At 52.6% G+C, this 15,350-nt stretch overlaps 1 protein-coding gene across 4 annotated transcripts in view; it reads left to right on the plus strand.

The window, feature by feature from the left end:
- The window catches only part of ZFHX3 (zinc finger homeobox 3), a 190,786-nt gene extending 175,690 nt beyond the window's left edge, over positions 1–15,096 (plus strand). For all 4 annotated transcript variants that reach the window (XM_078380434.1, XM_078380433.1, XM_072980585.2 and 1 more), the window contains 3 exons: positions 1,625–1,727; positions 2,848–8,400; positions 9,558–15,096. In XM_078380434.1, coding sequence (XP_078236560.1) covers positions 1,625–1,727; positions 2,848–8,400; positions 9,558–11,239 — 7,338 coding nt within the window. In that variant the 3' untranslated portion in view covers positions 11,240–15,096. The remainder of the gene's footprint in view (positions 1–1,624; positions 1,728–2,847; positions 8,401–9,557) is intronic.
- The last annotated feature ends 254 nt before the right edge of the window (positions 15,097–15,350 follow it).

The following is a 15,350-nucleotide window of genomic DNA, read 5'->3' on the forward strand; positions in this document are numbered from 1 at the left end:
TGCATCACAGCCCACCACCTCCTTGTCTGCCCCCTCTGGTTTTCAGAAGCAAGCTGCTGTTAGCATGGGAGTTCCCGTGAGATGCTATGGCTAGAAGCCCTAAATAGACTCACCTTATACGTTGAAAACTGTTTCAGAAAGTCTTCTCGGTCAGCAGCTGTCGCCACATCTTGCAGTAGAGAATGCTGTCAGTGCAGTATGCATTGTTTGGAGAAATGCTACCTTCTGTCAGTTCTCATTGTATCGCCAATCCGTTTTGGTGGATGACCCAGATTTCTAGTATTCTTAGAAGGATCCCATCTCTGTGCACCTTTTATTGCTGTTCCCTCCTTTCATGTCACCCCTTGAATCACAAACTCAAGTGTCCCAAGAATGTTAGTTTATTCTCACAGGAAAGGCGATCCCTTGATCAGTTAGGTTCCAGAATCCTTTTGAAGCAGCCAGAAGCTCATATGCCCCTTTACGTGCAGCATAGATATACGGAGCAGTATTTATGGTGCTTACCTTTTTTCTTTTATAACATTCCTCATTCCAAATTTGCTGTCTTCACTGCTGTATCAATCTACACGTTTGTCTTAATGAGTTTTCCACTCCCGTAAAAATGGCTGCATGAGTTCTTTCCCTCATGGTGGTCTCCTTCAAGGACACCTGTGGGTGTCCACTGCCACTTTAGCTCACGGCTAGTACTACCTGATCCATTAGGCAGCCAGTGAACCCTCTGCTGAGGTATCACTGAGTTCATTGGTGTTTTTTTCTGGCAGATGCAACTGTCCCTCTGCCCTTGGATAGCTTCTGGAATTGTCTGTACCCACCCCAGCTGTGAACCTGACTCTCTCAGTCTCTTTTTAAGGCCAATATTTTCAAGACTGCTCAGTGTTTTCTACATTTCTACCTGAGGCCCATCTCTGTTGTCAGCATTGGGTATCTCTATGGTTGGTTTTGTTCTTCTTGACCATAACAAAGGTGGGTGTTCTTCTGGGGGATGACCTTCTACTCTTTTCTATCAAGAGATGCTACTTGTTGTTTGAGTCTGGGAATGAGAATGTGGGCATGTTCCTGAATGCATGGATACCCACATGCTCTGCTTTTGCCACTAGACCACAGAAAATGTGTTTGAAACTTGCTTGTCTTTTAAAAGCTATTCTGCTGTTTCTTCGGTCTGCCTTTCCCCCCACCCCACCCTTTTCCTTGCTGGTGTTCTCTTTCTTCCTTCCGCTGGCCCCTTCTTTGTGCTGCTGTGTTACTTTGGAGACTGGGCAGTAGCCCTTCGCAATTCAGGACCACAGTGTGCTTTCTGAGAGTTTATTCAATTAAGGCCCTCCTTATGTTTTCAGTTTCTTAAGGTGGGTCTTTCAATTTACCTGTCTCGTTGGTTGAACAAGAACTTTCTCTGCCATGACAAAACATGGTCAATGATCAAAGTCAGAACTGAACAGAAAGGAAAAATGTGTGTCCCACTAATTATGTCCTGGACACAACCGCAGAAGCATTCTTTACTCGTTTTAGCTTTGTCTAACAAATGCCCATCTGTGAAGCAGACCAAAGATTAACACCTCTGCATTTCCTGAAGTTTTTTTAAAAAATGTTTTTGTCTGCCTCCTCCTTTTCTTCTGGGAACCCACAGGTGACCACACCAGAGGTGATGATGCCCAGCAGTATGTTTATTCCCGCAGCGACTCCAGATCAAGATGGAAATGCCAGCACTGCCGAGCCAGCCAAGCAGCCTGGTCAGTCTCCTGAGTCTTGCCTTGGAGCCAGATTCTGTTGGATGAACTGGGGCTGAGAAGGGGCTCTTAGCATGCCTGGTCCATTCTCTTGAGCTCCTTAGAACTCTTTCTAGGGAGGGAGGGGCCGTACATAGGCATCAGCACACGCGCACACACACATACACACAAACATCCAGTCGATGCCTGTGCTTGCATGGGGAGCCCATGCTGTTCCTGCTCCTCCATGGTCCATTGCCCAAGAGGCTGGTTACATGGCTTCAGAGGTAAACACTGCTCAGCCATGACAGGAGCCTTCTGCAGGAATGCACCTGGGAGGGCAACACAGCTGTATTTGACCTCTTCAGCACCTAGCACGGGTCTGTGGAACAGTGCACTGAGTTATCATGGCAGTATTTCTTTGCCTGGGTACCACTCAGTGATGGGCACAGAGAGACTACATAGCTAACCTGCCCTGCAATGTCTCCTGGGCCTCTCCTGTAATACAGACATTCCTGTAATGTAAGTTGCGTCCCTACGCAGGAAGGCTTCTTGCGATTTCCAGGCAAAGGACAGGGAAGCTGCGTGGGTTTGGAACGAGACTGTGATGTTTGACAGCAGGGTTCCGTGCCCCCCTGTCCCCATCCACCAGCCACCGCACTGTTTCCTTGGCTCTCTGACCCAAGATGGAGTGCTTCAAAAGGCCTTCCTTGCTGTCCTGTAATCTCCCTCTCCCTCCTATTTAAGGCTCTCTTCAAACTAAATAGTGGTACAGCTGACATGTCAGAACAGTTTTCCAGTGCTGAGTCAGTTTGGGATCCTTGTTGCCGGACCCTGCTGGAGAAGTCTGTTCATTGTTTGGGAAGGTTTAAGGGAGACAAATATTCACGAAGGGAGCAAGAACAATAAAGTTAGGCAGTGGGGAAGGAAGTGTTTTGGCTTTGTGTCAGGCATGGGAAGCAGGGTGGAGGTGCCAGCTTCTTGCCAGAGGTCAGTCCTTGGTGCCTTTGAGAAGCGCACCTGATGAGAGCTCCAAAGGTAACAAAAGGGCAGTGGATACTTAAGGAGTCCTTAATGAGTGCGGGAAAGATGTCACTGGATAACAGATGGTCTCACCGTCTCGTTTTTGGTTCTGCCTCAACAGAGACAGCAGAAGACTTGGGGAAAGGTCTGCTGCCTTCTGAGCACCCAGAACGTGGAGGAGAGTCAAAGCCTGCACCACAAGACCAGGCTGCTGCCCGGGAGGATGCTGGATTTCTTTGCTGGAAAAAAGGCTGCAGCCAAGTGTTCAAAAGCTCCACTGCCCTCCAAGCACATTTCAGCGAAGTGCACTCGAAGCGGCCCCAGCTACCCGTCTCTGATCGGCACGTATACAAATACCGCTGCAATCAATGCAGCTTGGCCTTCAAAACCATTGAGAAGCTCCAGCTGCACTCCCAGTACCACGTCATCCGGGCGGCCACCATGTGCTGTCTTTGCCAGCGCAGCTTCCGCACTTTCCAAGCCCTCAAGAAGCACCTTGAGAGCAGCCACCTGGAACTGAGCGAAGCCGATATCCAGCAGCTGTATAGTGGGCTTCTGGTCAATGGAGACCTCTTGGCCATGGGCGACCCTTCCCTGGCCGAAGAGCACACCATCATTGTGGAGGAAGACAAAGAGGAGGAGAGCGACCTGGAGGACAAGCAGAGCCCCACGGGGAGCGACTCTGGCTCCGTGCAGGAGGACTCTGGCTCCGAACCAAAACGGGCTCTTCCCTTCCGAAAGGGCCCAAACTTCACCATGGAGAAGTTCCTGGATCCATCCCGCCCGTACAAGTGCACGGTTTGCAAAGAGTCCTTCACGCAGAAGAACATCCTTTTGGTCCACTACAACTCAGTCTCTCACCTGCACAAGCTGAAACGCGCCCTCCAAGAATCCACCTCTGGCCAGCCGGAGCCCACCAGCAGCCCAGACAACAAGCCCTTTAAGTGCAGCACCTGCAGCGTCGCCTACAGCCAGAGCTCCACCCTGGAGATCCACATGCGCTCTGTCCTGCACCAGACGAAGGCCCGCGCAGCCAAGCTGGAGGCAGTGGGGGGAGGCGGCAGCACCGGCTGCAGTGGCAGCGGCAGCAACGGAACTGGCAGCGGCGGCGGCGGTGGCGGCGGCGTCTCCCTGGGCTCCTCCACGCCCAGCCCCGTGAACACAACCACCGTCACCACCGCCTCTACCCCGACCTCCTTTGCCGTGAGCAACGCAAGCACTGCCTCTACAGCCCCTGCCCCGAGTCTGCTCAGCCAGGTCTCCTGTGAAAGCACAGGGATCCCTTCTCTCAGCACCCCGGTCAGTACCAGCACTGCCTCTGCTGCCACCTCAAGCTCCTCTGAGCACAAGGAGGTGAACCGTAAGAAACTGGCAGACATGATCGCTTCTCGGCAGCAGCAGCAGCAGCAGCAGCAACAGCAGGCGCACACCTTGGCCCAGGCCCAGGCCCAAGTGCAGGCCCAGCTCCAGCAAGAGCTCCAGCAGCAGGCTGCCCTCCTGCAGTCCCAGCTCTTCAACCCAGCCCTCTTGCCGCACTTCCCCATGACCACAGAGACGCTCCTCCAGCTCCAGCAGCAACAGCAGCAGCAACAGCAGCACCTCCTCTTCCCCTTCTATATTCCCAGTGCCGAGTTCCAGCTGAACTCCGAGGTGAGCTTGCCTGTGACCAGCGGCACCCTGACGCTGACCGGGACTGGGCCCAGCCTGCTGGATGACTTGAAGGTGCAGCTTCCCCAGACAACCCATCCGCAGCTCCTGCAGCCCCCGCCGCCGTTACAGCCCCCGCCGCCGGGGCCACTGCCGCCGCAGCCGCACTGTGTTCTCCTCCAGCAGAGCCAGCACCCGGAGAAGAAGAGCAAAGCCTGTGGGAAAGAGAAGGAGGTGCAGAGAGAGCGGGAGAACTTTGAGAAGGGGGAGAGCAGCGCCGCCTCCAAGGAGCCTCCGTCCGACCCCTCGAAGGCCAAAGACAAGGCCGATGCTGCGGCAGCCACAGCGGGGCCGGCAGAACCTTCCCTGCCGCCTCCCCGAATTGCATCGGATGCACGTGGGAACGCCACCAAAGCCTTGCTGGAAAACTTTGGATTCGAGCTGGTCATTCAGTACAATGAGAATAAGCAGAAGGTGCAGAAGAAGCCTGGCAGGACAGAACAGGGAGACTGCTTGGAAAAGCTGGAGTGTGAATCGTGTGGCAAGTTCTTCTCCAACATTCTCATCCTGAAGAGCCACCAGGAACACGTCCACCAGCATTACTTTCCCTTTAAGCAGCTGGAAAAGTTTGCCAAGCAGTACCGGGAGCACTACGACAAGCTCTACCCGTTGCGGCCTCAGACTCCGGAGCCACCCCCGCCCCCGCCCCCTCCTCCCCCCCTGCCCCCGCCCCCTCCTCCCCTGCCTGCTGCCCCCCCACAGCAGCCTCCTACGCCTGCCATCCCTGTCTCGGCGCCACCCATCCCCTCTCCCACCCTGGCCCCAGCTCAGCCCTCTTTGCCTCTCCCTCAGCTGTCCATGCCCATGGAGCTGCCCATCTTCTCCCCGCTGATGATGCAAACCATGCCTTTGCAGACCTTGCCGGCCCAGTTGCCCCCGCAGCTGGCCCCCGTGGAGCCCCTGCCCGCGGACCTGGCCCAGTTGTACCAACACCAGCTCAACCCTGGCCTCCTGCAGCAGCAGCAGCAAAACAAGAGGCCGCGCACCCGGATCACCGACGATCAGCTCCGGGTCTTGAGGCAGTACTTCGACATCAACAATTCCCCGAGTGAGGAGCAGATCAAAGAGATGGCAGACAAGTCAGGGCTGCCCCAGAAGGTGATCAAGCACTGGTTCCGGAACACGCTCTTCAAAGAGCGGCAGCGCAACAAAGACTCTCCGTACAACTTCAGCAACCCTCCGATTACCAGCCTGGAGGACTTGAAGGTGGATTCTCGGCCGCCCTCCCCAGAGCCCCAGAAACACGAGTACTGGGGAAGCAAGAGGTCCTCCCGGACCCGCTTTACGGACTACCAGCTGCGGGTCCTGCAGGACTTCTTTGACGCGAACGCTTACCCAAAGGACGACGAGTTCGAACAGCTCTCTAATTTGCTCAACCTTCCTACCCGGGTGATTGTGGTGTGGTTCCAGAATGCCCGGCAGAAGGCCAGAAAAAACTACGAGAATCAGGGAGAAGGCAAAGACGGGGAGAGGCGTGAGCTGACGAATGACAGGTACATCCGAACAAGCAATTTGAATTACCAGTGCAAGAAGTGCAGCCTCGTCTTCCAGCGCATCTTTGACCTGATCAAGCACCAGAAAAAGTTGTGCTACAAAGACGAGGATGAAGATGGGCAAGAGGACAGCCAGAATGAGGATTCGATGGATGCCGCAGAGCTCCTGACCCCAACTAGCTCTGCCTGCAGCACCCCGATGCCTTCCCAGGCCTACGGCGCCCCCACATCTTCAGCCAATGCAGCCTCCTCTTCCTCGGCTTTCCTGTCCCAGGTCACCATGGAGGCCGATGAAGACTCCTCTGCCTACAGTTCAAAAGCAGAAGCTACAGATGAGAAACCAAAGCAACCGGAACCTCCAAGTACCCAGCAAAACCAAACTCCAGAGAAGCAAATGCAACCAAAGCAGGAGGTGCAGCAGCAGCAAGACCAAGGAGAGCCCAAGGCTGGCTCCGTGCACCCAAAGGTCTCCCCACCCACCCTGCAGCAGCCAGTCCAGCCTTCGCAGTGCATTCTGCCGCAGTCGAGCCCCACGTCATCCCAGCTCTCTCATCTGCCCCTCAAGCCTCTGCACACGTCTACGCCTCCACAGCTGGCCAACTTGCCTCCTCAACTCATCCCATACCAATGTGACCAGTGCAAACTGGCCTTCCCTTCCTTCGAACACTGGCAAGAGCATCAGCAGCTCCATTTCTTGAGTGCCCAGAACCAGTTCATCCACCCTCAGTTCCTAGACAGGACGCTTGACATGCCCTTCATGCTGTTTGACCCCAGTAACCCTCTGCTGGCCACCCAGCTGCTCTCTGGGACTCTTCCCCAGCTGCCCGTGAGCTCAGCCACTTCTCCCTCCACCCCAACATCCACTGTGAGCACCCTGAAGAGGAAGTTAGAGGAGAAGGCCAGTGCAAGCCCTGGAGAGAATGACAGCAGCACTGGGGGAGAGGAGCCCCAGCGGGACAAGCGTCTCCGGACAACCATCACCCCTGAACAGCTGGAGGTTCTGTACCAGAAATACCTGCTGGACTCCAACCCCACCCGGAAGATGCTGGACCACATTGCTCATGAGGTGGGCTTGAAGAAACGGGTGGTGCAGGTTTGGTTCCAGAACACTCGGGCCCGGGAGCGGAAGGGGCAGTTCAGGGCGGTGGGTCCTGCCCAGGCCCACCGGCGGTGTCCTTTCTGCAGGGCCCTGTTCAAAGCTAAGACCGCACTGGAGGCGCACATTCGATCCCGGCACTGGCATGAAGCCAAACGAGCAGGGTATAACTTGACCTTGTCGGCCATGCTTTTAGATTGTGACGGAGGGCTCCAGATGAAGGGAGACCTCTTCGATGGAGCCAGCTTTTCCCACCTGCCTCCTCCCAGCAGCAGCAGCGACAGCCAGGGCATCCCCCTCTCCCCAGTGAGCAAGTCTCTGGAACTGTCCCCTCGGACTCTGCTGAGCCCGTCCTCTATCAAAGTGGAAGGGCTCGAAGATTTTGAGAGCCCCTCCATGTCCTCTGTCCATCTGAGTTTTGAGCAAGTCAAGCTGGACAACGACGACTGCTCCTCTGTCAACACTGCCATCACAGATACCACCACCGGTGACGAGGGCAATGCAGACAACGACAGCGCCACTGGGATCGCCACAGAAGCCAAATGTGGGTCATCAGGTCCAGGGGAGGGTCTGACCAAAGCTGCCATGATGGCCATGTCAGAGTATGAGGACAGGCTCTCTTCTGGCCTGGTCAGCCCAGCCCCTAGCTTCTACAGCAAAGAATATGACAATGAAGGTACCGTGGACTACAGTGAGACCTCCAGCCTGGCGGACCCTTGCTCGCCCAGCCCTGGCACAAGCGGTTCTGCAGGCAAGTCTGGAGACAGCGGGGACCGGCCGGGACAGAAGCGCTTCCGCACCCAGATGACGAACCTCCAGCTGAAGGTCCTGAAGTCTTGCTTCAACGACTACCGGACGCCCACCATGCTGGAGTGCGAAGTCCTGGGCAACGATATTGGGCTGCCAAAGAGAGTCGTTCAGGTCTGGTTCCAAAATGCTCGCGCCAAGGAGAAGAAATCCAAGCTCAGCATGGCCAAGCATTTTGGCATTAACCAAGCAAGCTATGAGGGACCCAAAACAGAATGCACTTTGTGTGGCATCAAGTACAGTGCCCGCCTGTCTGTACGTGACCATATCTTCTCTCAGCAGCACATTTCCAAAGTGAAAGACACCATTGGAAGCCAGCTGGACAAGGAGAAGGAGTACTTTGATCCAGCGACCGTCCGGCAGTTGATGGCGCAACAGGAGCTGGACCGGATCAAGAAGGCGAACGAAGTCCTTGGCCTGGCGACTCAGCAGCAAGGCATGTTTGACAGCCCCCCTCTGCAGGCTTTGAACCTCCCTGCTACCTACCCAGCAGCACTTCAGGGCATCCCTCCTGTCCTGCTTCCAGGCCTCAACAGCCCATCCTTGCCCGGCTTCACTCCCTCGAACACAGGTGAGTCATTCCTGACCCACTGCCAGCGCCACCTTCTTCCGAGGTGCAGGTGTGGCGGGAGCAGCAGTTCTTGCTGTGAGCAGGAGAAGGGATGTTTGAAAGGGACGGCTGGGGAGCAAGAAGCAGGAACTCCCTCCTGCAGTGAGGATCCTGGTTGGCCTTTCTGTGCAGCCAGTAGTCCCTTCCCCAAGTCAGTTCCCCATCATCCTTCTAGTCCAGTGGCTCTGGGCTTCTTGAGAACCAGCAGCAGCTGTTGTTAGGGACCCAAGAGTGGGATGGGTTCCCTCCTTCTTTTCCTCTGCTATCTCAGCACCAAGACAGGCTCCTTCAGTTCTGAAAGGACTGTAGGAAAAAAGGGAGGAAAGGGGATGCTTGTTTGTGGCCATGGGCAAGCTGCTTTCTTTCACAGAGTGGCCCTATTGGAGCAGAAGGACCTTGACCAGTGTGGGGACAGCCTGCCTGCATCTCATGGCTCTCAGAGCAGGAGCTTCCCAGGGCCTCAGTCGTGGCCTGCGAGGGAGGGGATCCATATTTTCCCAATGAGCCGCCAGAGGCTTTCACTGGATTGGGGGTGGGAGGAGTTTTGTTTGCACCAAAAGGTCTTTTCACTTGCACTGCAGTTCCTCCTTGTTCTTACATATGGATTCCTCTTGAAAAGAGCATTTTGCAAAGGTTGGTCCTTGGCGTTTGGGAAATGGACGTAGATGGATTGGGGCTGTTTCTATGAAGGACTGCCACTGCTGCTTTCCCCGCTACAGGCTTGCATCCCCCACCTACCCCTTCTGTATCTGTTTCCCACATGTCTGGTCAGTGGAGGTTAGCTGTCCTTCCTGTTGACACAGTTTTCCCTAGGAGACCTCTGGCAGCCCAGCCTCTGATGCCCATAAATCCTTCCTTGCCATGGCCCAGCCACATTAGCTGTTTGTCATCTGCCTTCCAAGGGCGTTTTTGCAAGACCTTGTATCTGAGAGGAATACACTAGTGGGAAGGAGCTGGATTTACACAAAGGCACACACAGGCACCATCCGTTTCTCTTGCCGCGTCAGTTGCTACCCAACCAGGAGATGCGGCCTTCTTGTGCCCGGCCTCTTGGGTGGCTGGGGCACAGACCGGGCAGCTCTCCACCACCTGACTTCTTTCTTGTCTGTCTTTTCTAGCTTTAACGTCTCCCAAGCCCAGCCTGATGGGTCTCCCCGGCACAAGTGTCCCCTCTCCTGGCCTCCCCACCTCTGGATTACCAAATAAGCAGCCATCGGCCTCTCTGAGTTCCCCCACCCCAGCACAAGCCCCGACGGCCACAGTCCCGCAGTCCCAGCCGCTGCCTCGGAAGGACAAGGAAAACGAGAAGGGGAAAGAGAAGGACAAGGTGCCCAAGGGCAGGGGGGATTCCCTGCTGCCCCCCAAGAAAGACAAAGTGGAGCCACCCACCTCAGCCCCAGCTACCCTCTCTGCTGCTCTGCCGGCCATGGAGTACTCGGTGGAGCCCACCCAGCTCCAAGCTCTACAGGCGGCCCTGAATTCAGACCCCACTGCTCTCCTGACAAGCCAGTTCCTTCCCTACTTTGTCCCTGGTTTTTCTCCCTATTACGCTCCTCAGATCCCTGGGGCCTTGCAGAGCGGGTACCTTCAGCCCATGTATGGCATGGAAGGGCTCTTTCCCTACAGTCCTGCATTGTCGCAAGCCCTACTTGGCTTGTCCCCCGGCTCCCTGTTGCAGCAATACCAGCAATATCAACAGAGCCTGCAGGAAGCATTGCAGCAGCAGCAGCAACAGCAACAGCAGCAGCAGCAACAACAGCAGCAGCAGCAGCAGCAGCAGCAGAGGCAAGCACAGCAGCAGCAGCAGAAATTGCTGCTGCTGCAACAGCAGCAGCAGCAGCAGCAGCCACCGCCGCCGCCGCCACCCCCCAAAGCAAGCCAAACCTCAGTCCCCTCTGGGACTGCCACCCCAGAAAAAGATCCTGCCAAAGAATCCCCCAAACAAGAAGAGCAGAAAAATGCACCCCGCGAGGTGTTGTCCCCCCACCTGCCCAAGCCCCAAGAAGAGCCCGAAGCAGAAAGCAGCAGTGTCGTGGACTCCCTCTGTGACCCCTTCATTGTTCCAAAGGTGCAGTACAGGCTGGTATGCCGAAAGTGCCAGGCGGGCTTCAGCACCCAGGAGGCGGCCAGCGACCACCTGAAGTCCCTCTGCTTCTTTGGCCAGTCTGTGGTGAATCTGCAAGAGATGGTGCTTCACGTGCCCGCCCATGGCGCCGGTGGCGGTAGCAGCAGCTCGTACCAGTGTGTGGCGTGCGAGACCACGGTGCGCGGGGAAGAAGCCCTCCGACAGCATCTCGAGTCTGCCCTGCACAAACATCGAACAATCCCAAGAGCAGCAAGAAACGCCAAAGAGCACCCCAGTCTATTACCTCACTCCGCCTGCCTCCCCGATCCTAGCACCGCATCTACCTCGCAGTCTGCCGCTCACTCAAATGACAGCCCCCCGCCCCCGTCTGCAGCTTCCCCCCACACCTCCAGAAAGTCTTGGCCTCAAGGGGTCCCCCGGGGAGCTCCTCTGGGGAAGCCGCCTCCGCCTCCACCACCGCCACCGCCGCCTCCTCCTCCTCCTCTTCCTCCTCCTCTCCCTCCTCTCTCCTCATCTTCAACGGTTACCTCAAGTTCATGCAGCACCTCAGGGGTTCAGCCCTCGATGCCAACAGATGACTATTTGGAGGAGTCTGACTCAGATCTTAGCCAAAAGTCTGATGGACCGGCTAGCCCGGCGGAGAGGCCTGAGGAGCCGAGCTGCCCCAAGGACAGTGGTCTCACTAGCGTAGAAATGGACACCTTTAGATTGTAAGCTTTGAAGATGAACAATTTAAAAAAAAAGAATTTTAAAAAAAATTAACAAACCAATTTCAAAAATAGACTAACTGCAATTCCAAAGCTTCTAACCAAAAAAGAAAAAGAAAAAAGAAGAGAGAAGTGTGGGTTGTTTTCCCATATACCAATGCCGGCAGATTTTCCATGGCTTTCTTTTTCCATTTTGGCTGTTGAGAGGTACACTGTGTTGATCTCAAAGGTGCGAGTCCCTGTTGCCTCTCCAGTGTCTGTCTGTCTGTTTATCTGTCTGTTTGTGGAGCTCCAGCCCCTTTCAATAATGCCCCCTCCCCTTGAGAGCACAGCAGAGGCCGGCATAACTGTATGGGAAAGCAGACCACCTTGTTACAGTTTAAAATTTCTTGCTATCTTAGCATTCAAATACCAATGGCTTGCTAAAAGGAAAAAAAAAGAAATGTAACGTCTTTTTATTCTCAGGTCAATCGCTCACACTTTGTTCGGTTTTCAGAATCATTGTTTTATATAAATATATATATAATTTCTTTTTTGGTTTTGATTTTTTTTCCAAAAAAGAGGAAATTTTTTTGTTTTTTTGTTTTTGGTTAATTTAAAAATGGGCAGAAAGTATTCAAGAGACAAAACAATGTGAACTGAGTTAGCTTTCTGAGGATTTTAAGGGTAGCTTTTCTGCTGAAGCCAATTTCAAGGGGGGAAAGTTCAGCACTCCCACTTTGCAGAAAAGAAAAAAAAACCCAACAACACACAAAGAGTGTTAAGGACTTGGAGCTTAAAAATAAGTTTTAAAACAACTGACTTTCTGTATTTATGATAGATATGACCATTTTTGGTGTTGAGTAGATTGTTGCATTGGAAATGAACTGAAGCAGTATGGTAGATTTAAAAGAAACCCCCCTTTTGTGTACATTTAGCTTTTGTATGGTCCAGCTGACGACGGCTTCTCATTTGATGTTGTCTTGTCCATTCTTAGCCAGGTAGGTTCCAACCCCCTGATTCGCCTAAGCTTCTCCCTCTTTGTACCTTGACTCCCTTCGCCATCCTGTAATCTTCCACTTAAACAGTCACTGCCTTCATTTCTTCGAGGGCGGCTGCAGAATTATTTTATAAAAACTAAAGAAAAAAAATTCAAAGGGTTTCAAAAGGGGTCAGTAGGATCCCTTGCAGAATATTTTTGTTGGGGGTTTGAAACTTTTTAAGGTGTATACATGTCTGTTACCCTTGTGCACTTAACACTGTCTTCTTTCGTTTTCTTCTTCTTCCTTTTGCTTCCTTTCCTCATTTTGTAAATGCTCCAAAGGCTCCGTTTTGGAAGTGTCGGCCTTTGTTTCTCTTTGGGTAAATACGGTGCACTTGTTCCTTTTCCAAGGACTTTTTTGTTATAGATGTGTGCGTGCGTGCGTGTGTGTGTGCGTGTGTGGGCTTTGTTTTTCTGTTTCGTTTCATTTTTCTTTCCTCAAAAAAGAAATTCATGCTTTAAATAAAATCCAAAGACAAACCCTTTTCACCACTGGTGCAGAATGAGCAAAAAGGATTCTTTTGACTTGAGGATTTGTTTCTGATTTCAGCCACAAGACTCAGTTCAAATAAAGGAACTCATAAACCAATAAGCATGTAGGTGGTTCTCGGTGCTTCTCCCGCAAGCAACAGAACAACCTTCCTGCAACCTCTACAAACCAAAAGATGCGTTTTTTCAACGTATCACAGGTGTGGTGTGTCTGTGCTAGGCAGTGCGATTGGTGAGGGACCCCGAAGTGCACATAGCAAAAAAAGCATGTTGGGGTCTGGTGTGAATCTCTCTGCTCCTCTTTTGTGACATCATCTTTCCGGACATTGAAAGGAAAATGTTGTGCTGCTACCATGTAGAGTTTGGAGACAAGCAAGTGTTGCATTGCCACTTCCTAGCCAAATGTCAACAATCCCCTCTTCCAACCCCCCTGACCCCATAATAAAATCCTTCCTCACACCCCCCCCCCGTCATCTTTCCTGTGCTTCAAAAAGGGAACATAGACTGTGAACCTCGGGGAGGGGAGGGGGCATCTTTCACCCCTTCTGGCTTCTCTCCCCTTTCTCCAACCCCACCCACCCCTCAGGCTGTGGAAGGTGCTGGTGACTCTAAGAGAGGCTGGTATGTTTCTGAAGGAGGAGCTGCTTCTGATCCCACCCTCTCTCCCCCCCCCCAACCCTTTCCTTAGTCAGGGCTTCTCATGACCTTTCGTTTTTTGTTTAATGGAAGACTCACCTTTGAACGGTTGTACACATTTCTAACTAGACGAATGCACAATGCAGATTCCTCTTGGGATTGTTCAAGGAGGATCGTACTGAGAAGAGTACGACTAACCATTACTGCCAGGATCCAGTTGTAGCATAAGCGGGCAAAGTGTTGCCGTTTCCCTTTAACCGAGATCCTTGTATTTCTCCCTTGCTTGAGATGAACATTTTTTAAATTTTAAAGTTGTACAGTTTTTGGTTTCCATTATTTTAACTTGTTTGTAATTCTATGAAAAATATATAGATATATATATATTTTTTGCCATTTAACTGTTGTATGTTACTCTGTATCATATAGAAGGTTTGTTTTGTTTTGTTTTTTGGTTCTCTGTGTGGTATAAGTTGCCAGTTTAACACTAGCTTTGCCTGTCAGGTTTGGTGGTCTGCTTTGAAATCATTCTGTTTGTTTCCCCCACTCCCCCCCCATCACTTAATTACATGCACAAGTTTCCTCTCCCCACCTCTTCCACTCTCCCCCACCTCTAAGTAGTGTTTCAGTGCATTTCCTGGTATGGGGGCGGTAGGGAGGGACTCTCCCAGTCTGAGAGAGGCCTTTATCCCAGAAGGGCAGAGGAGTGGCAGGCAGCCTGTTAGCCTCCCCTTTTGCACCCTCCTCTCCCTCCTGCTCCCCTACCCCTTTTCCTGGAGATCATGAGAATCGGAGGTGCTCCACCCTGAACGAAGCCAGACTCCCTCCGTGTTCCCCTTCCACACCTCCCTTTAGGACCTTGCGGTTGGTTTAGCAGTTGGGTTCCTCTGAAGCACAGCAGGAGAGGGGATGCTGATCGGGACCCTGGCAGGTGTGCCTGCCTGGCCTTCAGAATCCTCCCTGGCTCTTCCCCACTGAACTGGCCGCCTGCCTCAGCCTCCCAACTTTGTACGCAGATCCTCTTTCTGTTTTGCAAGAGTTCTCCCTTGATGCTGGCACCCGAGCCAACCAGGAGATTGGAGAAGATCCCAGTGGCATTTAATGACCAGAGAGGGAGCTTTGCAGGTGCAGGCCATGAGCCCAATTGAGAGAGCCCTAGGCTGGTGGGGGTGGCTGACATGTAGCAGGAAGGCCCTCCCCACCCCATGCTGGGCAGCACTGTCAGTGGCCAGTCTGGGTCCTCTTAAATAGAAGCGAACTGTTGGCAGTTGGTGGGTTTGACGGCGCTGAGATTCCTGTCCACTGTGAAACACAAAGATTTTGACTATTTTTCATCTATTTGATTCTGGGTGAGGGGAGGGGGGAAAAGTCTGGACAAAACAGAAAGCATAAATGAGGTGAAGAGGTATATGAACAGCCTTTGCAATGTACAAAAACTAGAGCAAGTGAAACCAAAAATGATGTTGGTGTTTTTCTATAATGTAGTCTTGTTAGCTTTTTTGTTACTGTAACGATGCTGATCTCGAACTGTACCAAAATACATGGAGACGGACAAAAAACAGAAACCACACGGAACTCTTTAAAAAAAAACAGATTTTGTCACAAAACACTTTGTTGTCATAGTTAAGTTGATTGTAGATGGTAATTGAATATACTCCTTTGAAAATATTTCATCAAGTATGTTTCCTGCTCATTGTGATACATTAAAAAAATGAGCAAAAGCTCTTGTCTCTGCTGTCCCCGGGTGTCTGTGTGAATGCCAGTGCCTGACTGTCCCATGGAAGGAGGAGCGCTTTGCATATTTTGGACGGAAGGAGACCAACCAGAGAATTTGGGATGGGATGGGGTAGAATCTGAAGAGTCTGCCAGGCACACTGGTGAAACAGGATTGGTGCTGGGTGTGTGTTGGCCATCAATGTACCACCCTGTGATTCCCTTTCCCTAAAACAAAGAAGCCAGTGGCTGATTAATTGGG

The sequence above is a fragment of the Pogona vitticeps genome, chromosome 10, assembly GCF_051106095.1.
Source record: "Pogona vitticeps strain Pit_001003342236 chromosome 10, PviZW2.1, whole genome shotgun sequence".
In the NCBI taxonomy this organism is placed as follows: domain Eukaryota; kingdom Metazoa; phylum Chordata; class Lepidosauria; order Squamata; family Agamidae; genus Pogona; species Pogona vitticeps.